A 27,707-nucleotide genomic window follows, 5' to 3' on the forward strand; every position below is an offset into this window, starting at 1 on the left:
TAGTGTTTTTTTGGTCACCAAGTAATGTGAAGAGGGTGGTAAAGGGTTATTTTGGTGCAACATGATCGCCGTTTTTTATTTCACGTTCAACATGTTTTTACTTTTTTATTTGAAGTTCAGTCGTGCAAGACAGGTGCCTCGTTCAACGTGTTCTGCTTATTTAATTTTACGTGCATTGTGATTTTCAGTCTTATTTTGCTTGCTCAGAATTTTTCAATAAAATTCAAACACTTGGCAGGGATCGTCAAGAAATACTTTTTTAAAAGCTGTAAAACCAATTGTATCATAAATGGGTATACTTAATGGGGAATATCAAGTAAAACAAAGAGTTAATATATATACAAGAAGACAGTGACTCAGTCACAAAAGGTTCACATTAAAGTATTTTTGTGCAACATTCATTACAGAAATTATTTCATGTTCAACGTCAAATCATGTCTTATTTCACGTTTTATTCGTGCAAGTACCCCCTTTTACCATCCTCTGTGAGGTTATTTTGTTTTATAAATTTTTTTTTTAATGTGATGAATGTATAAAGGGGGCTCAGGACCTTTTTTCGAAACGTCGGGATCGGGTGTTTTTAAGCTCTGGATTTCGGATAAATTCTTTCGGGAATCCAATTTTTTTTCTTGCTCGAAATTTTGTGATGTCAGATTTGAATTAATTTCTTTAAATTTGGGACCTCAGGATTTTATGTTTTTTAGCCTGGTATTTCGGGATCATGACCACTCCGACTCCCCTCTTATCCCCCCTCCCCCTTTATTAGGAACACCCTTAAGATCTGCAAAGGTTCAGTGGAATCCATGTTAACTATTGGGATTAAAGGTGATGTGTCACTAACATTTAAATGTACTAGGACAATCCCAACCCCAACTCAATGGGGGTGCTAGGACACTGGGAAAAGTCTCTTATTGAAGTACTAAGGAAGAACCACTAGTCTGCTCAGCTTGAACAGATAAACCAAAGAGATACATGTAGCCCCTGTAATTTTCCAGATTTCGAGGTCAAAGTTAAGTGCATATTTAACCAATGGAGGCCATCAAACTTTAAACCTGTGAGTCGGACTGTGACCTTCAGCACTCAGATTTTTTTTTACAAATGTTTTATAGATGAATGAAAGTAGTTTGTGGCACTCAAAATTACCCTTAAACAGTAATAAAAGGTGCCACAGTGTTCTTAGGAACCTTTTACAATCTTCCTACATAATTTAACCTGAATAATCCAGTCTTATATTACATTGTACCCTGATTACGATCACTCCATTTCCTTGAGAAAAGTAGTGGAAAGAGGGTGCTGAATTATTCTAGTTATACATGTACATAATTATTCCAAAAGTAATGTAAACTTGTTAAATAAAAACCCACCTCCTTTTTAAGCTTTAATTTGTCCATGTTTTTCTCTAACATTATTCAAAATACAAGAGATATTTCAAATTGAATTATGATATCATCTCCTTCACAGGTTTTATTGGAAGAACATACATGACTTTGTTTACTAATCAAAAGATACATTTTGTAAACATCTCATCAGAATATTTGTTTTAATAATAAATATTTGACAACCATACTGATAAGGCATTATTATTATCTGGATACAATACACCATTCTTTATCTGAAAAAAATTATACAAAACCTGATTTGAAATTGAATATATATATATTTATCCTATGACATTTGAAATAGAACACATATACATGTACATGTACATACAATATCTTCTCATATTTAAGTTTTAAACACAGATTTCTTTTTATATCACATCACTGTTATTAAACACTTTTTATTTTGTGATTTTCCTAGAGATATCTATTCACATGCTCCTAAACACAATTAATCTGTAATGTCCATTTTACAAATCATGTTTGCAAATTTATTTTAAAAGCTGAATTTTAATATTGAACATTAATCTTTTTTACACTTTAATAACACAGATTAAATTTCAAATTAAACACGAGATAGCCTGGAGGCTATATGATAGAGAATCAGAATTTAATGAAAATCTGTTCTAATGAATATGTCTGGTAGATGTCTAGGTCTTACTTATATCTCAGAAACTCACAATTTATGGTCTTAACTTCATAATAAACATTAGAATATGAGCATTGTAATTAATTAATTTCTTAACATTGCTAAAGGTATTTTAATCTTAGTTTCACTTTAACAGTTAAACATGTTAAATGGTTCATAAAATTTCATGCTCAGTTGGATAACCTAAAGTGACTTTAAATATATATATTTGACCTTAATTAAAAAGGATTATAATATTTCATTTCCAAACTGAAAAAATGTCTGACCTATTGATTGAGTGCATGCATATGAATTCTGTGAACTTTTATGACTACCGGTATCGGCAGTGCATTGGAATAAAATGTTACAAAAATTCATATACATGTATCTGAAGGCAAAGTGAATAACAAAGCTTATTTCAGCTGTTTGGAATTATTTGTACTGGAAGTGTTTGAATTCCAAGATTAAAGTCAAATATAAGATGGGTTCTAATGTTTATTATTTTGATTACTGTGAAGAAGATTCTCCTGAAAACATGGATACAGGGTAATATTTTAAATACATTTCCACAATGATAAAATTCTGTGTATACATCATACATGTGTGTGTATATGCGTTAACAGTTATGGTATTTGATAGTAGCTATATATATAGTCTTGATTAAAAAAATTCTCAAGCAAAACAATAGTTAGTCATTATAGTACAGTGTATTATGAATTACATTTTACACACTGCTGACCTAAGGATTTAACAGTGTGATGAGAGAATTGCATCAAAATGTTATTCATAATACAATAAGAACTATAGTTCCTATGGGTCGCTAATAGTAAAAAATATATATCATAACTACATAAGGACCTAAGTGATACAGATCTGCAGCTTCTAAATCCATGGGATTTTATGTCACAAAGATCAACATAGTTGTGATTTATGGTTAGAAGAAATTGGTGAATTTTTTGTTCTAGAAATTTTTAACTTTACATTTTATATTTCAGAATTTTGCCCCTGAAGAACAAAAAAGGTAATCAGAGACCACCGTCTTTCAGTGGAGTCGCATCATACTTAAAAAATCGCCGCCCACCTCCATTGATTCCAAGACAGCTACCAAGACCTAAACTAGCCAATCAAAAGCCACAACTACCCCCTAGACAAATAAATACACAGAAAGAATGTCCGTCACAGTCATCACATAGAGACTCCTCCCCTGGAACATTCAGACTTTACAGTATACCAGAGAAAGAAGAAGACATTCATGGTAATTTATACATTTATGCAGGCAAAAACTGAATAAACATGTTGATATGCTGCACTTAAAGTTGTAGTTAGTAAACATGTATATGATAAGAATATGACTATGTTTTCCTTAGTAACATGTATATTGTATAGGTAATCACCGTATGTTATGTTTTTATGTCCCTGCTGTAGAGGAGGGGGCATTAAGTTTTACTCTTGTCCTTCTAAACATCCAAACGTATGTTTGTTCGTCCCAAAGTTGGTTTCCATTCTCTTACCTCAACCAACTGTTATGAAACTTATACACAATGCTTATTAGCACTAAATGCAGATCAAGTTTGAATTTTGAGGATGTCACTTTTACAACTGTTCTTGATCATGAGTTATGCCCCTATACAACTGAAAAATATTGCTGAATTATTTGTTTTCATTCTCTAATTTGAAGTTGAGTTAGCCTCGATCAAATGTTATTAAACTTATACACAATGCTTATTAGCACAAACTACAGATCAGCTTTGAATTTAATTTTGGGGGTGTCACTTTTATTGTTTATAGTTATGCCCCTTTCTGTTCTCTCACCTAAGTTTGCCTCAACGAAAGTTAATGAAACTTATACACAATACTTATTTTAACAAAACTCAGATCAAGTTCAAATTTAGTAGGCATCACTTTTACCATTCTTCAGTTATGTCCCTTTATAACTTTATATGAAATGTAAGCAGGGGCATCATCTGTGTCCATAGAGACACATTCCACATTATTTCATATATATGTAGTACCTTGAAGCGTGTAATTTTGCAAAGCTAACATTTTATGAAAAATACAAGGCCTATCCATTAGCGAACTAAAAATAATCAATTGAATTGAATTCATTATTTTGATCTACTCATTTATAAGAGTCCAAACTTTTCTGTAAACTTTAGATGATATTTTTGAAAAATTGGTTATCTATTTACAAGCATTTATGCTCCTTTTCTTCACACATATTCAAGAAGGCTAGAATTCATATTTTTTTTCATTGCCTAGAGCTATTTGCAGTCTTTGTGGTACTTTATAATAATTGATCTATTATAGTATATCCAACTATAAACAGGGAACCTTTGTCTTGGATAGAATACATTGTCTTAAGGTAACACGATACCGAATGGCATATCTCCCGATTTCCAAACTTCTTGGCACACGTGTGCTTTGAATCGAGTTACATCGGAATATGTAATAAAAAATGGGGGTCACCATTTTTGTTTTCTTGGTATTTTCAGAAGAAAACGTCAATATTGGCGACAAATTTACTTAGGTATATAGGGGAAATGCTTATTTTTCGGCTTACTTTTTTAGATTTTCCAATGGATGGCTATGTTCTGATATACGGAGAAAAACAAAAAACTAACATAATATCCAGGATTGCATACTGAATCCATACACGTATAGAAACTTATATGTCACCATCCTTGTTTTTGAGATAAATGGCTTCAAAGTTGTTTGATACCCTTAGAATTTGACCGAAAACGTGTGACGTTATTGAATACAGAATGTAACGTTATTCCTACTCAGAGAAATGGGGAAAAAAATATGTGTTGGAATCTGATTGTTAATTTTGTCTGAATTTCACACCAAACGAGCATAGTGTAATTCAGTGGTTGTGGTTGTTTATGTGTAGTCTGTTTCCCGGCCGTTATTGAAATTCTTGGTTAATAGTTGTATATTCCGAAGGCATACTGAATGTTTTACGGAGGGGACCAACCTAGTTTATGTGTTACCTATTTGTTTTTCGTTCATTTTTTTATATAAATTAGGCCGTTAGTTTTCTCGTTTGAATTGTTTCACATAGTCATTTTGGGACCTTTTATAGCTGACTATGCGGTATAAGCTTTTCTCATTATTAAAGGCCGTACGATGACCTACAGTTGTTAATTTCTGTGTAATTTAGGTCTCTTGTGGAGTGTTGTTTCATTGGCAGTCATACCACATCTCCTTTTTTTTATATAAATACTTGAAACTTGCTTGAACTGGTTGGGTCCACGTATATCTTATAATAGACTTGTTCATGAATAAATCGCCGGAGGTAGGTACACGTTAAATTCACGTATTTTTTTTTAAATAAGATTATTCAAATAATATCTCAATTCTAAAATTTTATTAAAATCATGAAAAATACCTTCATATTTTGGAAAGCTCAAGTGGAAATAACCTGAAAAATTTGACGTTGAATTCATTTGAATAACTGAGTTTTTAACTCCATCCTTTAAGACACTGATGGTGTTGTCATCGCTGCATCCATGCAGAAACAGAGTACTTGAAAAATATGATCCAGTTAACAGTTTTGTAATTGCTCGGTTTTTGATGGTTGTTTAACGTTCAGTGGCAAATAGTTCATGCATTTTCGGGACGATACAATGCAATTTTGAAAACAGTTGTTTATTAAAGACAAATGTGATGCACCAGTCAAAAAAGGTTAAACATTCTGTTAGTTGTGAAAATTATGAGTGAAAATTATGATCCTGATACAATACACATTCTAAAAAATAAAATAATAAAACTCAAAGCAAATTTCTGAACTCGGTCATATTCTTAATTTGCTACATACATAAGTATAGCGTACTCTGTGTGGTGTAAATGAGTCAGTTGGTTGCTCAGCAAGCAAGACAAACATTGCAAACTGTACGCAACATTTCACAAAATGTCTGTCATTTGTGGAAAATTATTTACAAAACAAATCTTGAGTTCAGATATGCATTCTTTATAAGTAAAACAAACTGCGAAATATAAAGGTTCCAGCTTGAAATTCCACATTTAGGGGATGGAAGCTGCAGTCTGAACACTGCGTGTCGTTTATATTTTATCAAAATGCCTAAGCAACCAGTCATGAACAAAAAATAAAGAAAATCCAGATGATATGCCCAGCTTTAATATAAGTTGTAACACTATGTATATAATTTATATCCGAGGCAAAATGACTGTAGTGCTAAATAACTAGCCGTATACACCCTATGTACCAAGTTCGGGATTGACGGGTGAACGGACACAAGTGACACAATATGATGATACGTGCCTATTAGGATTTTGGTGACAAAACATATTTTCGAATATCTAGTTCATATGATGGAATAGTTATTTGGAGATCTAAAATGAAGTAGCAATGTAAGCAAACTAACATTTCCGTCATTTTGTCTTTTGTGAAAAGTTGATAAATTGGCTATTTTACCGCACCACCTTTTCTCATAATGGTTTGAATTTTCTACCGAAGAAATAAAAGTGTAAAGACTTAAACAAATATGTACTAGAGACTGAAATGCTAGTGTGATACGTATACTACAAATACTTTGATGTTTTGATGTCGTTAAGTAGATACATGTATAAGAAGGTGTGGTGTGAGTGACAATGAGACAACTCTCCATTCAAATAACAGTTTAAAAAATTAAACCATAGGTCAATGTACGGTCTTCAACACTGAGCCTTGACTCCAGATGTTGCTTTCTTATAAATTGCATATCCCAATATCTCCATTTATCATTATAACATCCAACTGTTGTACAAATAAAATGTTGCATAGAATTGTTTGCTTTATCTATAATTGTACTTTTACTTGTCTCAATGTTACCCCACTTCCATAATGAGCAAACGGTAACGTTGATATTTCTTTTTGCGTAAATGTTCGTAAACTTTGTCGATTTCTTTTAAATAGAAAAAATTAGAGACAATGATTTGAATTTTAACAACTAAAGTTGCAAGTGACGGTTGTAAGATTGATTGCAAATTGCTTTACGTCCAGTGACAAATAGATCATGCATGTTACATGTATGGGCGAGAACAAAATAACAATAAATACAATTGGTAGGTTATGTAATAGAGGCCTTCCGGTATTATGGTCGAGTTAATTTGGAATGACACTGGAAAATGAGAGTATATTGGATAGGGACAGACATTTTATCTTGCAACAGGCCACATACGGATCGACCACTCAAAGAGTTGTTGCAAAGATTTTTTATTTTCAAAGAGCATAGCACTCTCTTTATTCGATGCATCGGATTTAATGTCCCCATTCTGACCGGATGTGGCTGCAAAGTTGATACATCTCGCACAGCCAAATGGACGCCTCACTTTGGAAGCATTTTACTGTTGGTCGAAAGAAGACAAAGTGATCATTTCTATTCCCTTGTCACACTTGGGGTGTAATTCGTAGAATAAAAACAAAATATAAAAATTATGTACATTGTCAGAAAAATAAGATGTATTTGTATTCACTACGGAACAATTCTCTTTCTGTCGTATGAATAAAAAGTTAGTCAGTCGTTTTCTTGTAAATTTCGAAAGAAAAAAATGTCACGGAACCAGTCTGACTAGAGCTAGTCCTGACTATCAACTTGCGTTTATATACGCAAGTGGATACATGGGGCTTTCTTTGATCAGACTTTAACTGGACCTGAATTGATTTAAATTTCATTTTAACCGAATCAAGTTCTCATGTATTTCTCATTCTACGTTAACTTTCTCAGGCCTCATTCCGAATTTGCTGTCTGTCCCGTGTATATTTGGTCTATAGGATTACAAAGCTAGCACTTTATTTTATAAATGTTTCAGAAACTATATCGGATTTACTCTCTACAGACCAATGAATTTTAGAGACTGTTTAAACCACTTTTTTACATTCCCTACTAACAAACTATTTTCTGTATGAGTTTCAAAGTCTGATTGTTCAATGTATGATTGTTCTTTTTTGACTTATTCTATTCGAATTCTCATCCAGGAGATAACTTTTTTCCATTTTGCCCGAGCGGTGTTTTTGACGACCATTTTTATACGAATTAATAGTTATACAATTCCTATTTTTTTACACATCATCCTAAATTTCTAGATAAGAATTATACGTTCAAAAGAAAATTTCACGGGGATACTGCGTGCATCATGAATAAGTATGTACTGCAACAAAAAAGAATAAAATAAAGTGAAAAAATTCAGTCCTTTATGCAGAAGACCATAATTTTATATAGTTAAATCGTGCAGATGCTTAAATATATTAAGAAACAGAATATTTTAAAGTAAAGTAATACATTTTTAAAGGTTAACAATGAGCAGAACAATTGCCGGAAAACGATGAAGCAATCTATGTCAAATAAGTTAACTGTTACGCTTTGCATCAAAACTCTTGGCACTCTGCACCTAGAAAAAGTTTCCGTTAAAAATGTCACATATTACCAAAAACATTTTTTTTATTATTTAAGATCACTTTGTAATTGCAGAACCTGCTGCATTGGCTTGTACATACATGTGTGAACGTTATTCGATAACGTCAGGAACGATAACTCGTGGCGTAACGTCATTCGGTATTGTGTTACCTTAAAACAATCTGTTATGGCAAATAGACATAAATGTACCAGCCTTTCTGTGCTGAGAATGCAGGGTCAATGGTCAAGATTAAAAAGCAGTTACTGCTTTTACATACATGACATATCTACCTGCAAATTTGTTTTCTTTCAATATTACCTATTTTATAATTTACTGATCTTGTCATATACAGTTTTGCATACAATGTATTTTTATTTTTAGGGGAGCCGTCATTAAAAAGAAGAACAATGAGTGAACAGAAGCCTAAATATTCTACTACAGGTACATGTTCATGTTATAAAGACATTTTAAATCAACTGCACTTGTCTAATGCCATGGAGACAGAAAACTGTTTGTAGGAGAAAATTTATGTAATTGCTTGATATATAAATGATAAGTTTACATGTCTGAAGTACAACATTTATTTGTAGAAGGCATAGAAACAAGTAGAATGTGAGGCTCGGTTCTTTCTATCTTGTTTCAAGCCTAGTACAAATAGCATGTTTATATTTGGAGACAATGTATGATTGCTCTCTTAATAACACAACTCTTGCTACTGTTTTAAATAAAACCTTAAAACAAGGGTTTAAACCAACAATTTTAGATGTGAAGTAGACAACAGAAAAATTCTGCATCTTGTATATTTTATTGACATTTAAAACAGAAAACAATGACCTAAACACATTATCAGGGTCACAAACAAAGATATATACTGTCAGTCAGTGTATATATCACAAATGTCTGTAAGATCTAAATAACTTGAAAAAAATTAATAAATCTATAACAAGTATAGTCAGGCACCAACAGGTAGGATATCCTGTCAACTGTGATTTGGCAAATCATCAGAGACATGAAATTTTGGCTTCTTTTTTCCAACCCTTTTATTGTTTCACCATTACATTTGAATTGAAGTAAAGCATATATGCAGAAAGTACATCCATGTCATGAGACACAGCATAAAGTTCCTATTTGTAATTTCAGAACCTGATATTTCTAAAACAAAGCCATCATCGGGGATACAAAAGAGTGACCATTATGGTTCCATGCCTGACATGTCTGCTTCTGGTGGGTTAAAGGTAAGATTGTCACCAAGGTTACAAGTCAACTGAATATCAATAGGAAAGGCAAAAGCAGAAAAAAAAATTAGTGTTTAGATATTTTAAATGGTTTTGGTTGAATTCATTCACCAATTGGTGTTGTAGATCTTGAAATATGGTATAAACACTTGTCAATCATCATTAATATTATATTTGTCTGGATTAGGTTTTATAACTTTTGAGTGTTGCGGTTTCGTTGAGGTTTCTTTGCCATAATCTTTTATTCATGGTATGCCTACATAGGCCCAGAATTGTTTATGTCTGTACCTGAAACTTTTTAACATAATTTTTATTAGAAACAGATCTGGAGTAAATGAAAGATTGTTGATGGACACAGTATAAAATATATATTTTTATCATTGAGGCAGGTTAAAAAACATTAATTGATATTCATATACATATGGTTTCAAAATATCATTACTTTCTGTATACTATGAACAGCCCCCTGAATTGACCAGAAGAGAAAGTACAGTTGATCCAGTAGATGTCTCTAGTGATTTCTCATTCATTGGTACTGATCCATTGTTTTCATCTTCACCTATTCCACAAGATAAGAAGGTTTTTAACTTTGACCTAGCTGACAACTCTCAAGATCAAAACAACGAGAAAAACATGGGAGAAACACACCAATCTGATGATAAAACAATGTACCACACAGCTACCAGTCAGGTCAGTGAAGCTAGTGTGGGATCAGACAATACATCAACTGAATCAATCCCTGGCAGGGATAGGAGATCTATATCTGAACATACCAAGAGTAAGAGCAGCAACCTTGATCAGCACTTGTTGAGGAGAGCATCATCAGGAAAACTAAAGGAAACAGAACTTAATCCTCTAAAGACTGTTGATAGTGTCAGACAGTATTTTACCAAACCATCGGAACTGCTCAAAAGAAAACTCAAACACACAAGTCAAGAAAATGAGCAGGATTTATCAAACAAAAAGGAAACAGATGACTTTGTGAAAGGAAAAGAACATAAGTCTGGTCCCCATCAAGAACCTGTTCCCTCACAGATAAAAGTGGTTCAATATCAGGAGAAAGAGGTCAAGGAAACTGTAGAGTCAAAACATAAAGAACATGACACCTTCGAACAGGAAGTGGCTTTAAAGGAAGACAAAGTTCCAGAAGAATTTCAGAAAGGTGCTGTTGATAAATTGTCTATTCATAAGAATTCATCAGATCAATTGAGAATTAAACCAAGTCATTATACTGACAAGGTTCAAAAACAAAGAGGAGGGAATGAGAAAAATGACATTTTAACAAGAAGCTACTCAGAACCCAAAACAGGACAAGCAATTAGAAATAGAGAGGATAGAAAGTATAGATCACATGACAGTCATGTGGGATATGATCCTCATCATGACTTTACATCAGTAGTGGACTTTTTGGAGGTGTTGAAGGTTCAGGAGGAGGAATCTAGAATGACAGGAAGTCATGTGACAAACCAGAGAGAGGCTGATGAAGAAGAAAATGAAGATTCTGAACATAAAACTGTAGAAGAAAGTATGGATGATGATCAAGAATCAGTCAGAACAATTGATACAGGATCAGTTAAAAGTATAGTGGACTTTATAGAAAGTCGTAAGCAGAAATATACTCCAGTAGTCCCATCACCATTGACGTACATCCCATCATCCAATCAACTGGAGAACAGAGAAGAGTCAGGAGAAGTGAGACAAATTGTTCATCACAATGGAGAAAAGGATAGTAGAACAGGAGAAGTTGATGGGGATGTGACAGGTCATGGTACAAACATATCAGGATCTACATTGAGTTATACCACTCCTTCAAAATTACTGAAGAAAGTAGAAATCAGTAAAGAGAAATCCCCAGGGTATGGTGAAATAGAATATACAACCCCATCCAAACTGGGAATGGAAAAACAAGAGTCTTCTTTGAGTAACTCTACACCTTCTGAGTTGGAAGTTGAAAAATATGAGTCAGCTATGAGTTATACAACACCTTCTGAGCAGGAAATTGAAAAATATGAATCTACTTTGAGTTATGCCACACCATCTATGGTTGGTATGGAAAGACAAGACTCTATTTTCAGCTATACAACACCTTCCAAATTGCTGGAGAAAGTAGAAATCAGGGAAGGAAGAAGGAGTAAAGACAAATTTTCAGGGTATGGCGAAATAGAATATACAACCCCTTCCAAACTGGGAATGGAAAACCAGGACTCTACTTTGAGTAAACCTCAAACATCCAAGCTAGTAATGGAAAAACAAGACTCTACTTTGAGTTATACTACACCTTCTAAATTACTTGAGAAAGTTGAAATCCGTGAAGGCAGAGCCAGAAGTAGTAACGAGGAGTTTCCAGGGTATGGCGAAATAGAATATACCACACCTTCCAAACTGGAAATGGAAAAACGTGACTCAAATTTTAGTTATATTACACCTTCCGAATTACTGGAGAAAGTAGAAATCCGTGAAAGTAGAAGTAGTAAAGAGAAATCTCCAGGGTATGGCGAAATTGAATATACAATACCTTCCAAATTGGGAATGGAAAAACAAGACTCTACTTTGAGTTATACTACACCTTCTAAATTACTAGAAAAGGTTGAAATCCGTGAAGGTCGAAGGAGCAAAGACAAATCTCCAGGGTATGGTGAAATAGAATATACAACCCCTTCCAAACTGGGAATGGAAAAACAAGAGTCTACTTTGAGTAACACTCAAGCTTACAAGCTGGGAATTGGGAAACAAGCTTCTGCTTTAAGTTATACTACACCTTCCAAATTACTGGAGAAAGTTGAAATCCGTGAAGGTCGAAGAAACAAAGACGAATTTCCAGGGTATGGTGAAATAGAATATACAACCCCATCCAATCTGGGAATGGAAAAACAAGAGTCTTCATTGAGTAACACTACACCTTCTATGCTAAGAATGGAAAGACAGGCAGCAGCTGCTGCGTCTAATTTGAGTTACACTACACCTTCTAAGCTACTGGAAAAAGTTGAAATTCGTGAAAGGAGGGAGAAAAAAGGGAAATTCCCAGGATATGGTGAAATGGAATATACAGCTGCATCCCAGTTGGGAATGATAGAAAGAAAAGATCAGTCTGTGACAGAGCATAATGGGCACCCTACTTCAACAGAACTTCTGAACCAGGTTGAAACAAGGGAAGTCAGAAGACATTCATCCCCTGAAACATTGGATAATATAACTCCATCTGAACTGTTAGAATTCAATGTTCAACAGGAACAAGGTAAAGTCTATTTAATAAGAATTAAATGTTTTACAGGAGCAAAGTAAGTTCTATACTTATTTAGAATTCAATGTACTACATTAATGTTTTAAATTTTTGAGATTTTTAGTTGCGTTGAAGCTTCATATCATTTGAGATTTTGCAAAATAAAACCCACAGATAACAGTTTTTGTTTCGATATAATGAGACTTAGAATTTGGAATTTTTGTTTTTTCCTAAATTTTCATGACTTTTAGTTTTCAGAAACAGGATTTATGTGACAAATAAGCCACAAATTGGTTTTAAATTTAAGCCCTGACTAATGCATTTAGAAGAAAATAGAATAACATGTCTTACATGATAAATGATACATACAGTAAATTTACTTTGAAACAAAGATAGTTTATTTTGAACTTCAATTGAAAGTATTACATGGTGTTGTTTCTGTTTGACAGAGAGAACCAGTAGTTCAGAGGGTTCTGCTTCAGACACCCTGTCCAGTGAGATGTACATAAACATGGAAGAGAACTCAGGGTATGGAGATTCCAGTATAAGTATACAGTTAGAACTAGCAGATCTGACACCAAAACCAAGTAATAAAAGACTGGCTGAAAGACCAAAGAAACCAGAACAGATGAGCAGTCCCAATATAACAACTGTAACAGGTGCTCCCAGTGACGAGAGTTACAAAGGGTCACTACATAGGGTATTGTCTGCTCCTGATGGTAAACTGAGATACAGTCTAGATACTACAGAGCCGTCTGGAAAACAGGAACCATCAAATGTAAACAGAAATATATCTACCACTCCATCTAAATTACTGGAAAAGGTTGAAACCAGAGAAAGAAGAGAGAAAAAGGACAAATTTCCAGGCTATGGAGTGTTAGATTATACAACACCATCAAAACTAGGGATAAAACAGAGGGAAAGGGTTGACAGTGATTTGTACCCAACATCATCAAAGTTACTAGAGAAAGTTGAAACTAGAGAAAAGAGAGCCAACAGAGAAATGTTTCCAGGTTATGGTGTATTGGAGTACAGAACACCATCAAAACTAGTTACAGAACCGTATGAAGAAAAGAAGGCTGAGGAACAACCACTTTTATATACTACTCCATCAGAACTGCTTGAAAACATTAGAAAGAGAGAGAGAAGAGAAATGTCTTCTGGACATAGTTTACTGGAGTACGAAACACAAGCCAAAATAGCTGCAGAACAAAATAAGACAAGGGGTCATAAGGATTTATTGGAAATGCACACTACTCCATCAAAACTACTGGAAAAAGTGGAATTGAGGGAAAAGAGGAGAAAGAAAGAAGAATTTCCTGGATATGGTGTTTTGGACTATAGAACTCCATCCAATATGAACGCTGAACATGCAGAAGATAACAATAAACCTCTGATTGACCAGACACCATCAACAGTACTGGATGAAGGTCAAGTGAAAGAAAAAAGACAAAATTTAGCTAATAACAAAGCTCCATCAAAACTAAACACCAAAAACATCAAGGAAAAGATTGATGATAAAGGACAGATTTTATATACCACACCTTCAAAACTGTTAGAAAAAGTAGAAAAAAGGGAAGATAGGGAGAGAAGGAAAGAAAGAGAATTCAGATATCATGATGGAAGAAAATCTTTACACTCTGACTTAAGTTACACAACACCATCCAAACTTCTAGAGAAGGTTGAAAAAAGAGAAGATAGAGCATGTAGAAAAGACCAGCCTGGATATGGTACTTTGGAATATACTACACCATCAAAATTAATTGGTCTTAGTCAGAACCAACAGGAGGACGAAAGGATGCCGTCAGGAACTGAGGTAAACAGAAATGGCAAAAGAAGTTTGGAACAGACAGAATGTAGATCACCAACTATTTCAGAATTGTTCGAAGGGGTAAGACAGGGCAACCATGGTAACAGAGCACCAGAAAGGACTCATTATGGATCACCAACTATTTCAGAGGTGTTTGAAATGGTGAGACAGGGAAACTATGGGAACAGGGCACCAGAAATCACTCGTTACGGATCATTTTCCAGTACTACACCTTCTATCATAGCCAAAAAACTTGGATATGGAGATTCTAAAACTAGTTTCCAACAAGAAGAACCTTCTGAGACAGCAAATCAGAGTAATAGAAGGTTAGTGGATAGACCTAGAAACTCAGGTCAGACTTTAAACAGGGAACAGATGGTTCAATCTGACACAATGATGTCAGCTCCGACTGAAGATGACAGTGAAAGATTACTTCACTTCCATAGAATTACTTCTGCACCAAATCGACTTTCAAATTCACAGAATGATGCCAACAAGAGTTTGAATGATAGTGGTCTAGATACAGAAACTTCAAGCATCACTGAGAATGACAAATCTAAAGAGGAAAAAAGAAGTCAGTGGGAAAGAGAAGCCATTCTATCACATATACACAGTGACATCACAGCCTATTTCTCCAAGCAGCCAAGTGAAGAGGGCTATCCTAATAAGAGACATAGAAGTGAACCGGAATTTTTCGGCTCATTTTGTGATTTCTCTTCTCATCCTAGTTTGATAGATCAAGACACTGATGATGCTTATAACATCAAGGGTACAGAGCCTCTCCTAAGCTCCTCTTCATCTTCTGGAGGTGCCAGGGTTCCAGTAGACACCAGTTCTAGTGAAACAACAGATGCTATAGTGATGGATGATATACAATATGATGAAGTACAAAAATATAATGGAAAAGTTCAAAACAAGCATCTTTTCCCGAAAGAGTCAGAAATATCATCATCATATCCATTGAGCTTGGACTCGTTAAGAAACAGAGAATCTTTGTCAACATTTAATCCCAGCTTTCTAACATTTGGAAGTAACAGTTTCACAGAAGAAAGCACAAGCAGTGGGAAATCATCAGAGGAAAGTGTACTACCTATGTACAAACCTGTAGATGACACAGCTTCCATAAACCAGCTGTTCTGGTCCATGTATTCTTCTTATCCAGATCTGATGCAGCGATTCCTGAACTCTGACACTGGCACACCGTCACAGTCAGCACTTAGCTCACTGTCAGATCTGTACTCCAATGCACTTCACTCCTTTACCAGTGATGATCACCCAAACCAAGAGGTGGGAAATGTTGGAACTCTTTCTGTTTGTTTATTATATTTTGTTTAAAAGCTGGCAAGAGTTATTTTGTATTTTTAATCTTATAAGTTTTCTTTTAGATTTAGAAATTGTATGCTAACATCAAGTCTTTTTACACATTCATAAAGTGAATAAAGTATTTATTTTCTATTCTGATACTATAACTTCTTGTCAGGTGAATTTTGTGATTGTTCATATATATTATTTGTTGGTTTATTATTTGTTGTCATATTTTATTTGTTTTTCGTTCCTTTTAAATAGTTACATTATGTGCATGAAGTTATTTTAATGCTGTTATGGTTTTGTTAGAACTTTTTACTAACATGTAATGCTTTTCTCCATTTAAGATTTACATTGATGAAAAAACGTATTTGAATATATACTCTACAAGTGCATGTGCTCGCTCAGTTACAATACCCAGTCAATGCTATTGATTGTTTAATGATTTATTATATTGAAAATATATAATATTTAATTGATTTTCATTATTTGATTTCCTATAAGTCTAAAATAGTTCTGTCTTGGTTTAGACTGCAAGATAAGTTATGGTGAATTATATTTGTCTGATCTTTTTAATGATGTTTCTATTTGTTTAATTCTGTAATAATACGTTTTGTGTAATGCCATAGTGATGTGTATTGCCAGATATCATGTCCAGTCTTTGAAGTAGGTTGAAAACATTTTCACTATGTAGCATAGACATACTTCTGTGGATTCAGTTAATTTTGTTGGTACCAATTTTTGTGGATTGACGAAACTTGCATGTAACATAAATTAGATTTTTTCCTATGATGTTTTTATGAAATAATTTGCTTAAAAAGTGTGGTGAGGCAAAACCATGGTATATCATATGCAAATTAATGTTGTACCATACTTTTCTAATTAAATATGCAACTCAACTAGAATTCAAAGGAAAAAGGCGGAGCTACAGCCATGGTATAACATATTCATGTTCATGTTATTCCATGGCTGAAGCTCCACCTTTTTTTTTAAATGTATCCGCCTCTTAAATATTTAGGAAACTGTTAAACGTACTAACAGGTCAAGATCTTCATTTGTTTTCATTTCATAACAAAAAGCAATAAATTATGTGTACCCAAATCTTAAGAAACCCTTTTCAAGCTATATAGGATTGTTACGAATTCCCCTAATTTTGGAAACAATTACTAAATGTTTCTTCTTTAAGTTGTGAAAAAATGAAATGTGAAACTATCATTTCCTTTGCGAAGATCCGATTAAATTTCAATTTTAAAAAGGGGGTACCTATAGAAAAAGGGATAAATATCGGCTACAAATATCTGTGAAAAAACATGATTTTTGAGTACAGTGTTTTATCATTAAAATTGTGTTTTAATAAATAATCTAATAATCGAATAAATAAAATAACGGAAGAAAGCAGTCTGTACGAAAACTAGAAATGTATAAATATGCATTTTTCAATGAGATGAAAATTCTGTAAAATATGATTAATTTGTATGATACTTGAAAACAAAAAAAACAATTCTTACCGTCATTAGATAAATTATTTTAATAATCCTTGTCCGACGCTGGAATCCGATATTTTTGTTTACCTCAGTCTGATGACATAATGAAGTTACTTGCGCAAACAACCATACACTGGGCGCAAAACTAAATAAAAATCGGGAAAATATGACATTTTTTTTCCTTTTTGCAAATTCAGGGGTTCTATTACATGAAATACACAGAATATCATACATGAGGCGCACAAGTGACTTGCGCGAGCTTCCATTTCATTGGATAAAACTGTAACGTGATCAATTTCCAATATTAGTTGAAGGTCTTGAAGCTGTCAATCATTTTATTTATATTACAAATTTTATATACCATGTGTCTTACTCATTAACATATTTAAACAAACTCATCCTTCGGATTCGTTTGTTTAAATATGTTAACTCGTTATAACCATGGTATATATAGTACTTATTCGCCGATATTTAATTTCATGGTTTTGGCAAAGTCTGCATACAGTCCTTTTGAAAATTTGTAATTCGTTGAATATTAAAATTCATAGTTCCCATGTAACCATGAAATCCATGAAAACTAGTATCTAGCGAATACTAATGAATCCACTGTAACCTAATTGCTGTCCTCAAAGTTCTACATTCGTTGACTGTGCGATGTTCTATTTTAAGGTCCACTACAGTACTGGTACACAGAAAAAGAGAGCATTGCCACAGAGTCCTACCAGTAGTGCACCTGATTCTAGGAGTTTCTTCATGGAAAAAGTAAGAAATAATTTTAAAAAAAAGATATTGCAAATATCAAGAACAAAAAAAGGAATTTTTGTGTTATAAAATACAAGAGGGTAGGAATGCCTTTTACCCTTAGGCATCAAACAGTCATTTTCAGCTTCCGTTAGCCCTAAATTTGTTAAAATATTACCATGATTTGTCAATACAAATGTATATCTTTATTTTTATTCTTCAGAGATCTCAAATAATTATCTGTTACTGTTATTTTTGAATAACATCAACATTATTTGGCATGTTTTTTTTAATCAATTTTTCATAAAGTTACTCCCATTACAACCCTCATACAATCTGCTAGTTGAAAAATATACTAAATTATGTTATGTAATTAAGATTCCATGTAAAAAAATACCTTGTTAAGTTTGAGAACAGATGAGAAAAGTAGATATTGCAGATGTTTGTCTAAGAAAAGAAATTTTAACAAAGAAAATTAAAACAAGAAGGGAAAGTCACATAAATGAGTAGATGTGGAATGATTGACTATTAGAAAACCATAGACCAAAGGACCATGATGTTAACAATTATATTCGATAGTACGGTTTAAACAATGAGCACACTCATACAGTGCAGTAAGCCATAATAGGCATGCTATGAAAAAATGTAAAACAATTTTGAAAAAGAAAAATTATTGAACAAAGAAAAGAAATATATAAGGCTCCTTACTGTGGACAGGTACAAAGAATGTGGTAAGTTAAAAACATGAGTGTGAGTGTTTGACCTGTGGTGGAGTTAAAAACATGAGTGTGAGCTTTTGACCTGTGGTGGAGTTAAAAACATGAGTGTGAGTGTTTGACCATCCACTAACCTGATGATGTTACAGATTATAAAGGAATATTTTTCACTTTGTGTTGTAGGAACTTATGGAAAGCCAGAACAGGAAGTTACAATTGGAAATATCTACACTGACAACTGAAAATAAATTGTTCAAAGATAAATACAACCGAGCGGCAGGTAATTAGTTATATCCTGTCAGTATTACTTTGATGGAATTGTTAAAGTGCTAGTATTTTTTATTGAAATTAGATTTTTAAAGCAGAGTGTAATTTTAGCATCTGATGTGCAATTATTTTGCCTATGTATACAGTACAATTAATATGCATTGAGTAGTATTCTGATTTATCATTGTTATTTTTGTAGCAAAGATCAGCGATTTAGAGGAGGAGCTTAATGAGACTAAATCTGAGTATGAATCACTACAGCAGTCCGTTAATGAGGAAGTCTCAGAAGTACAAAGGAAAAGTAAATCTCAGATAGCACAAGACACCGACCATTTACAGTCAAAGGTTACCTCCCTTGTTCATGAAAATGAACAGTTGAAGTCAGAGGTAAAATAAATGTTACAAACGAATGGTCAGAAAAAAGTGAATTAATTCTCAATAGTAAACAATTAACTCATTTGAGAAAGAATTTGTTTTTGCCATGTCTTAATGCTTATTTCAACATGGGTTGTCATTATGCTAGCTAGTGATTTGTTAAAATCTTTATACCAAGTATCTTTTAATTCTAATAGAAAATAGGAATACTTTTGTAATTTGAGGTTGACCTTTAGGATATGGGTGAATGATTACTATATGATTTGCAAAAGAAAATACATTGGTGAAAAACAAGTGTCTTACAATTAAAAAAATAGCAAATACATGTGACAGAATGTGTTTTATACTCACAGGTGATGTACTTAGAGACACAACTACAAACAGCTAATGGTGTGGTAGAAATGGCCAGACATAATAATGATAAGAATAAAACATTAGAAGCTTACAAAATGGAGGTTACTTCTCTGAAGGTTTGTAATGCATCTCTACAATAATTATAGGATGTTGTATGACCTTTCCATGGATAATGTATATTAAAAAAAAATAATATCATTTAGGAAAAATATATTTTAGCATCACCATACATTTTGATTTATTAGAGAAAGTCAACAATATTCAGTTTAAAGAAATTAGATACACAACAATGATTTTGAGATCAAGTAAAATTTCTAATGCAAAGGCGACGTTCAGAAATTTTCAATAAATTATAACATATAAAAGGATAGTAAGAAATACCAAAAATATTTGACAACAGATCAGACCAAACTAACTCCCCCCCCCCCCCCCCCCTCAGCTCTCCCCTCTTCCTTGCCAACAATCTACAAAAAATCCAACAGAACACACAAACATGACTTAACAACTATTGGTTCAGATAGACTGCCTTGCAAGCTTAATTCCCTATTTTTCTTGCTAGGATGAAGTAATCAAAGTGAAGTCACTATTAGAACAGAGTGAGCGCCATCTACATGAAGAAGAGACTAGATCAAGGGAGACAAGCCAACAGGTGATCAAGTTAACAGAGATGAAGAATCTACTGCAACATCAGGTCGATATGAGCGGGGGAGGAAATACTGTTGTAGATAAGCAGGTAAGATTTGGGGATTGATATTTATAGACTAATTTCCCATATTGGCAATGTTATTATGTTAAAAGATCTTTACATCTTCTAAAGAGTTTTAATGATAATGTTACCATTAATTTTGACCAGATTGATGTTTGGTGGGGAGGGGTATACAACCAGCTGATTTTAATTAAACTTTCTCTTTTTTTGCATCAGATAAAATCATTAGAGAAGAGACTTCGAGTAACAGAAGAGAGACTTCACCAAGAGAGATCAGATAGAGCTAATAACCTGTCAGCTGTGGAAGATAAACTGTTAACAGAGAATGCTAGGCTACAGGTCAGAGATACATCATCATACCTGTGTATAAGAATATTTCTCTTCTTCACAATAAATAAAATGGTAGTTCATCTTAATCAAAGTTCACCTCCAGAAAAATTTATTATTGAAGATTAGTTTTATTTCCTAGAATTTAATTTGAAAACAAGGTGTAAATAAATGAAAGAGAGAATTTCGTTGTTTGCCTTTTCCTGAAAAGTATTAAAAATAATCCTGATGTAACAGATTTTGATAAAGCATTTGTTATTAAGAAACAAAATAAAAATCAAAAACAAAAGTAGAATATATTGTATATTGAATAAGGTTTATCACATGCATGTGTTTTGTAAATAGGCCACAGAAAAAGAATTAAGCAGACAGTTACAGAGAGAGAAGGATAAGAACTGTAATCTGGAACAGAAAACTAAAGACGTGAAGAATGAAAATGAGAAGCTGAGGTTACAAGTACCATTTGATGAAACTTCATTGACTTCTCACAAATATGATATACCATATAGTACACATTCTAGTCAAAGACATGAGTCTGCCAAGGTTAGTCGCTATATAAAGGTTACGAGTAATGTGATATGCATATTTTAACTTGAAACAGGATCTAGTTTAGTGAACAGAAGTATAATATTTAAGCTTAGGTGATTTATGTTTTTTTTTATATATTTAAAACCTCACTTGTCAAACAGGTTCACATCTTGGCTGGCAGCTGATATTTTACACATTTATACATATTAATTCTTCATATTTAGATAACAACTCCATAATATTGTATTAAGTAAATCACTATTTTTCATTATATATATCACATTGTATTTATATTACCCATCTTTATTGTTCTCACATACAAACTACTTCTTTTTCACTGTCTTTTATTGGTTATAAATTGTAATCCTGATAATTTGCTTAATATAAATTAAAATAACGCATATACACTATACTGATATCACGCTATCTAAGTTGCTTTTTCTTCACACCACAGAATCATGACTTTAAGCACATAGCTTCACAACTTGAACAACAAGCTGGGGTAAAATCAGAAATAGATATGATTTGCCATTTATGGATAACACGAGAGCAGGCATACAATCAGTTACGTCACTTGGAGTTGATGCTCCAGGACTTAAACCTGAGAGACAATGATGTCACAGAAGGACTCAAGGTGATTGATTTAGATGTCGTCTTTTTAATATTATGTTTTTAATAGATGTAGCTATCTTATTATAGATTCAGGATGTTTATACGTCAACTATACCCAAATTAAGCCAAGTTAAAAATTTTGATGCATCTTTCTCAGGAACTACAATATAAGGATTTCTGAAAATTGGTTTCAGGGTTTATATTAGTTAGCTTTACTGTTTGATTGGTTTTCAGATTCATCACTCAAAAACTTACTGTTAAATGATATTTGAGCAGGGGTATCATCAGTGAGCAGTAGATCACACTTTCACTTGTTTAATTTAACAATATAGTTTTGTTTTTTGCATTGTACAATCCCCATACCTTATTTACTTCATATCATTAGTACTGCTAAAAGTTTGAAGTAATATACATTTACAGAAAATTTGGAAGCTCAAGTATTAATCATTGAAATCTTTTTAATTGTGTTGAAGTGGTTGTAAAACTTTCGTTCTCAATGTATGCATGTTATTTAATGTTAGTGTCTGGACTTAATTTGTTATGATTTACAGAATTTGAGAGACCTTAAACATCAGTATGAGGTAAAGCTGAAACAGGCAGAAGAAAAAAGTGAAGATTGCAAGTCAGAAAAATTAACATTTGAAGCAACATACAAAGAGTGAGTATTCTCTTATAAAACCTCAATCTTATCTGATATTTCTCATTTTTAAAAACATTGAGTCCTTAGCTTGTAATATCAGAAATTAGATTTTTATGTACAGAATTATATTGTTAGTATTCAACTATGAACAAGTGTTATACTGATTTTCAAAATAGGGTTCAACTTGAATTATAAGTCTACATATATTTGGCAATCTAAGTATCTTAGCCTAGAAAACAAATATTTTTAGCCTTTAGGATTAAAAGGTCAGTTTATCTTATTCATACAATCTGATTTAATCAATTAGGCATTATGTATTTTGAAAAATCTTATAAAGAAAATGAAATTTTAAAAGCTATTGTAATCATTGTTGTAACGTGTAGTTAGATCAGTATAGTAAGAAAGGAAATTACAGAAGCACAATTCAGAAATGTCCAATTATGTGGGGTCATTAACAAAAAATAGCATTGAGGTTTACTAATATTAGGATTTATTAACAACTGAAGAATTTTTGAGTTAATATCCGTACCTTTTGGTCTTTCAGACAACTGACCAGTCTAGTAAAGGAGAGACATGAAGCTTTTGCCAAATTAAAAACAGCAGAAGATTTGCTAGAGGCAACAAGAAGTGAAAATGAAATTTTACGCAAAAATTTACCAGCTCTTTCTGCTGGTTCTATGCAGTCTCTTCACGGAACAAACAGTAAGTTTAGAAGATTATTCAACACTTTGAAATGACTCAAAATGACTACTGACGGTAGGTTGAATACTAAAATTTATGACAAACACGATGATTTCAATTTTCCTATAGTCAACTTTCCATTTCTGTGTGGCAACATCCCAACGGCACCAGCATGTGAAGTTTATGTGTCTCAATTGATACGTTACTCTAGGGCTAGCTCAAAGTAGGTTGATTTTGTTGAACAAGGAATACTGCTTTTTCAAAAGTTGCTAAGACAGGGCTATAAATGAATCTAGTTAAGGTCATCACTCAAGAAATTTTACGATTGCCATCATGAGCTGATTGGCTATTATGACAAAAGTGTGTCAGAAATCATATCTGATATTCTTCTTCAGTCATGATAACCTTCCATCATTACCGAACTTAAGAAAGAAATAACACGACAGGTGCCGTATACAGTGTATGAAATACTTACCCTTCCGGAACACCTCATTTCACTCCCTGTTTTTAGGGGAATTTGTGTTGTTTCTTATTTACTATTTATAACTGTTGATGTAAATGTCCTTTGGTTTTGTGAATCTTTGTTTACTCCTTGGTTTTGATTGTTATTGTCTTTAACTCAAGAGTATAATTGAAACTGAAAACTGACAAAAAATTTGGTTGTTAATTATATTTTGTTTACATATTATAATTTACGGTTCACAGACGACACTAGTTATAATAGATTTTATAGTTCTATAATAATGTTGAAAAAGTGAAAAGTGGTAATTTGTTTTTCACTGGTATGAATTTAAAATAAAAAATTCAGATTTAAAAATAATCAAAAAATGTTCATGTGTTTTTAAACTAGTAAAAATCTCAAGAAAAGACTGAAGTGCTATTTGTGATTAGCAAAGTTTTAGTTCTCTATATGGAAGTTGGTTAATTCACTTTTTAGGGATCATTTTCTTATAATTTTCAGGTGAGAAACAATCTCAGCTTGTTCAGATCCAGGAGTTGGAAGGTAAAGTCCAATCATTAACAAGGTCAAATCAAATGTCAGAAGGGGAGATAACTACACTGAAAGTTCAGATGGAGGCTAGAGAGAAAACCCTGAGGGATGTGGAGAGTGAACTGGAGCTAGCTAACAGTAAAATGGACCTAGATAATGGAGAGGAAAGAAAACAACAGAAAATAGATAAACTGACTGCACAGGTATGAGATGTTAAACATCATAGTTCACTGGTGATAGGACAATGTTGGTTACAGGATGTTGTCTTTTAAAAGTCCTAAGTGTCCTAATTACTTCTCTGGCCTATTATACACAAAACATGAAACACAATATCAATACTATAAACTTGCTATACTGTTTTAGTTTTTATATGTTCTGTAGTGAGTTAAGTCGACTTTCTTCTCTATAGGTAAACAGTAAACAGGCCGAGCTTGGACTGATGAATGACAAATACAACAGATTGTTAGCTGAGAACCGGTCATTGGAGATGGAGTTAGACATTACAAAGTTAGATCTCACTTCTGTCAAGACTAAACAAAGAGAAATTACAGGAATTGCTGATACTAAGGTAAAAAGTTACAGGAACAAGGTAAAAAGTTACAGGAACAATTATTTCAGGAACAATAGTGGTATCTGGAAAACAATTAAAGACTTAAAGAAATATGTAGAATTACAAATGTTGAATCAAACAATAAAGGAAGATCAATGGGTTTTGTAACAAAGCATTGATTCTAGTAATACAATAATACAAACAAAGAAACGATGGAAATAAAGTCCATTTGTAGTTCCTAAAGGAAGCTTTTGTTTCCACTTTGATTCTGTTCATAATAGAATTTTGACAAATGAAGTACTGACATCAAGGGAATAACTAGTTAATTATGAAAAAAAGCAATCAACCGATTAGGGAGAGAATAAATCAAATTAAAATTCATGTAAGATGGTTATTGCTACCTGTGAAAAAGATAAATGAATATGGTCCCTTTTGGAATTATGGTCTATTGATTGGAATCAAATGTTATAGATATTTAACTATTGACAAAAGAAATTCAGATTAAACCAAAAAGGTCAGAAATAGGAAATAAAATAGCATCTAAATACATTAGACTTTTGTAGAGAGTAATTGAACACAAAGTTTTGCATATTTTTAAGATGTCATTCTCTGTGAAAGAAGAACTTGAGGATAAGAGCAGACAGATTGAGAAGATGGCAGAAGAAATAGAGAAACTAGACAGCGCACTACAACAAACAAGACAAGATCTTTACCAGGAACAACTACAGTGTAATAACTTTGAGGGACAGGTATATCTTTTATTTCTTCAAAAAGAGAAAAACATTCAACAACATATTAATTCATGAATACAAGTAGCGCATGAGTTAATTATCAGTGATGTTTGGATTGAGTTAATTATCAGTGATGTTTGGATACAAGTTAAATTTTGATATTTGGATTGTTTGATTAATTACACTTTTTATTACATTGGCAAATGGCTTCTTTTTTTTATGAAATTAAAGAAGAAAATGGAAGGAACTTTTTCTACGCATTCACAAAATGTTTTGATCTAACTTTATTGACAATGTCTTGACAAGGCCTATTTTTGTATGACTTCAGAGAGTGAAATAACCATGTAAATTTCACAGGTGAAATTAAAGGTTTTTATTTCACTGAGAAATCAATGTAATTTATTGCAACCAATGTAATATTAGATAGGAGGTAAAGTATTTATGTTTTGGGAATACATGTAGTGGTATAAGTTTTAATATAACATGACTAAAGTATAGGTATACTGGTATATATTTCAGGTTGAAGGTATGCAGCAAGAATTTGAGGAAAGAGGTAGGATTATTGATGCGATCTCTGAAACAGAAATGGAGCAGTTGTCTCAGTACAAAGTCTTAAAGAACACTCTTGACTCTGTGAATGCAGATCTCAAGAAAAAGGAAGGAAAGGTACTGAACTACTTTATAGGACTTAATGTGTAGCTGTGATTATGTTTTTCAGAATATTTTGCATAAATTTTGTTAATACCATCCTGTTTGCAATTATGATATATTGAATTGAAAGATAATTTTAATGAAGTAGTCTTTAAGAGGAAAATGATTGTTTAACATGTACATGTAAGGATTTATGTATTATGTTTTACATGCCAATAAATAGGTATCTGTTTGATGAAATCATTAGGAGTCTGTTTATAGAATCATTGAATAGTCTACATGTCAGTCGCCCAGGTTTCATTTGACCTTGATCTCATTTTATGGATCAGTGACCATGATTTAGTTCTGTTGGTCAAGTCAGTATATCTGACAATATAAGCAATAGGTCAACTTTATTTGGTGTATGAATTGAATATCCAGTGTGATTTGTTACAATCACTTTGAAACTGGCATCCATCACCCAACTGTGTGCTATCTTAGTAATGGCATATTGTTTATATTTATACAATAACAATTGAAGAATTCAAATAAAAAAAAAATTAATAAGTGAACAAACAACACATTAATTTCTTGAATGCATGTAGAACATGAGTAAACTAACATTGTTGTATGACGTCACATGTGAAATTATCGGTTTTCATTACACTGGGAAATAAATGTAATTCATTACCACCAATGCAATAGATGTATACACAATATATATATTTATATTTCAGATTAAGATTCAAGAAGTTGAACTAAGTCAGCAAACAGATAAAATCAACCAGTTAGAGAGAAAGTTATCATTACATAATGAAACCACTGGAGGAGTTATGGTTCCTGAAGTAACAGAACTAGAGAGAGATAAGATCAAATCAGAGCTGCTGGTTAGTATATCTCTCCTCATTTATTACACTTATATTTTATGTGATAACTTTTTACTCAATTATTCCCATTCCTGTATGTTTGAGAATCACTTGGTCTTTTTACGGATGAAAAATCTTTTTCTACAAAATCAGATATTTTATTTTTGTGAAAATAATGATATATATACACAGCATATTATTAAATTAATGCCTCTTTCTGAACTTTTCCCAGATCTAATCCATTCAAACAGAAATTCAACCTTGTAGAGAATCTATTTCTGACCTTCATACTTAGTTCCTATATATAAACTTGTGTTATCACATGATTAGTTCCTATATATAAACTTGTGTTATCACATGATTAGTTCCTATATATAAACTTGTGTTATCACATGATTAGTTCCTATATATAAACTTGTGTTATCACATGATTTCCTATATATAAACTTGTGTTATCACATGATTAGTTCCTATATATAAACTTGTGTTATCACATGATTAGTTCCTATATATAAACTTGTGTTATCACATGATT

General features: G+C 32.7%; 1 protein-coding gene across 3 annotated transcripts in view; it reads left to right on the forward strand.

The window, feature by feature from the left end:
• LOC134716406 (uncharacterized) overlaps window positions 1–27,707 on the forward strand; it is a 71,582-nt gene that overhangs the window by 20,614 nt on the left and 23,261 nt on the right. For all 3 annotated transcript variants that reach the window (XM_063579390.1, XM_063579391.1, XM_063579392.1), the window contains exons 2-21: window positions 3,003–3,262; window positions 8,785–8,844; window positions 9,544–9,638; window positions 10,101–12,873; window positions 13,308–15,955; window positions 18,127–18,219; window positions 19,098–19,194; window positions 19,381–19,568; window positions 19,910–20,026; window positions 20,470–20,643; window positions 20,833–20,955; window positions 21,289–21,486; window positions 21,926–22,105; window positions 22,635–22,741; window positions 23,268–23,425; window positions 24,366–24,598; window positions 24,805–24,963; window positions 25,545–25,694; window positions 26,196–26,342; window positions 27,044–27,193. In XM_063579390.1, the coding sequence (XP_063435460.1) occupies window positions 8,811–8,844; window positions 9,544–9,638; window positions 10,101–12,873; window positions 13,308–15,955; window positions 18,127–18,219; window positions 19,098–19,194; window positions 19,381–19,568; window positions 19,910–20,026; window positions 20,470–20,643; window positions 20,833–20,955; window positions 21,289–21,486; window positions 21,926–22,105; window positions 22,635–22,741; window positions 23,268–23,425; window positions 24,366–24,598; window positions 24,805–24,963; window positions 25,545–25,694; window positions 26,196–26,342; window positions 27,044–27,193 (7,824 nt within the window). In that variant the 5' untranslated portion in view covers window positions 3,003–3,262; window positions 8,785–8,810. The remainder of the gene's footprint in view (window positions 1–3,002; window positions 3,263–8,784; window positions 8,845–9,543; window positions 9,639–10,100; window positions 12,874–13,307; window positions 15,956–18,126; window positions 18,220–19,097; window positions 19,195–19,380; window positions 19,569–19,909; window positions 20,027–20,469; window positions 20,644–20,832; window positions 20,956–21,288; window positions 21,487–21,925; window positions 22,106–22,634; window positions 22,742–23,267; window positions 23,426–24,365; window positions 24,599–24,804; window positions 24,964–25,544; window positions 25,695–26,195; window positions 26,343–27,043; window positions 27,194–27,707) is intronic.

Source organism: Mytilus trossulus, chromosome 4, assembly GCF_036588685.1.
Source record: "Mytilus trossulus isolate FHL-02 chromosome 4, PNRI_Mtr1.1.1.hap1, whole genome shotgun sequence".
NCBI lineage: Eukaryota > Metazoa > Mollusca > Bivalvia > Mytilida > Mytilidae > Mytilus > Mytilus trossulus.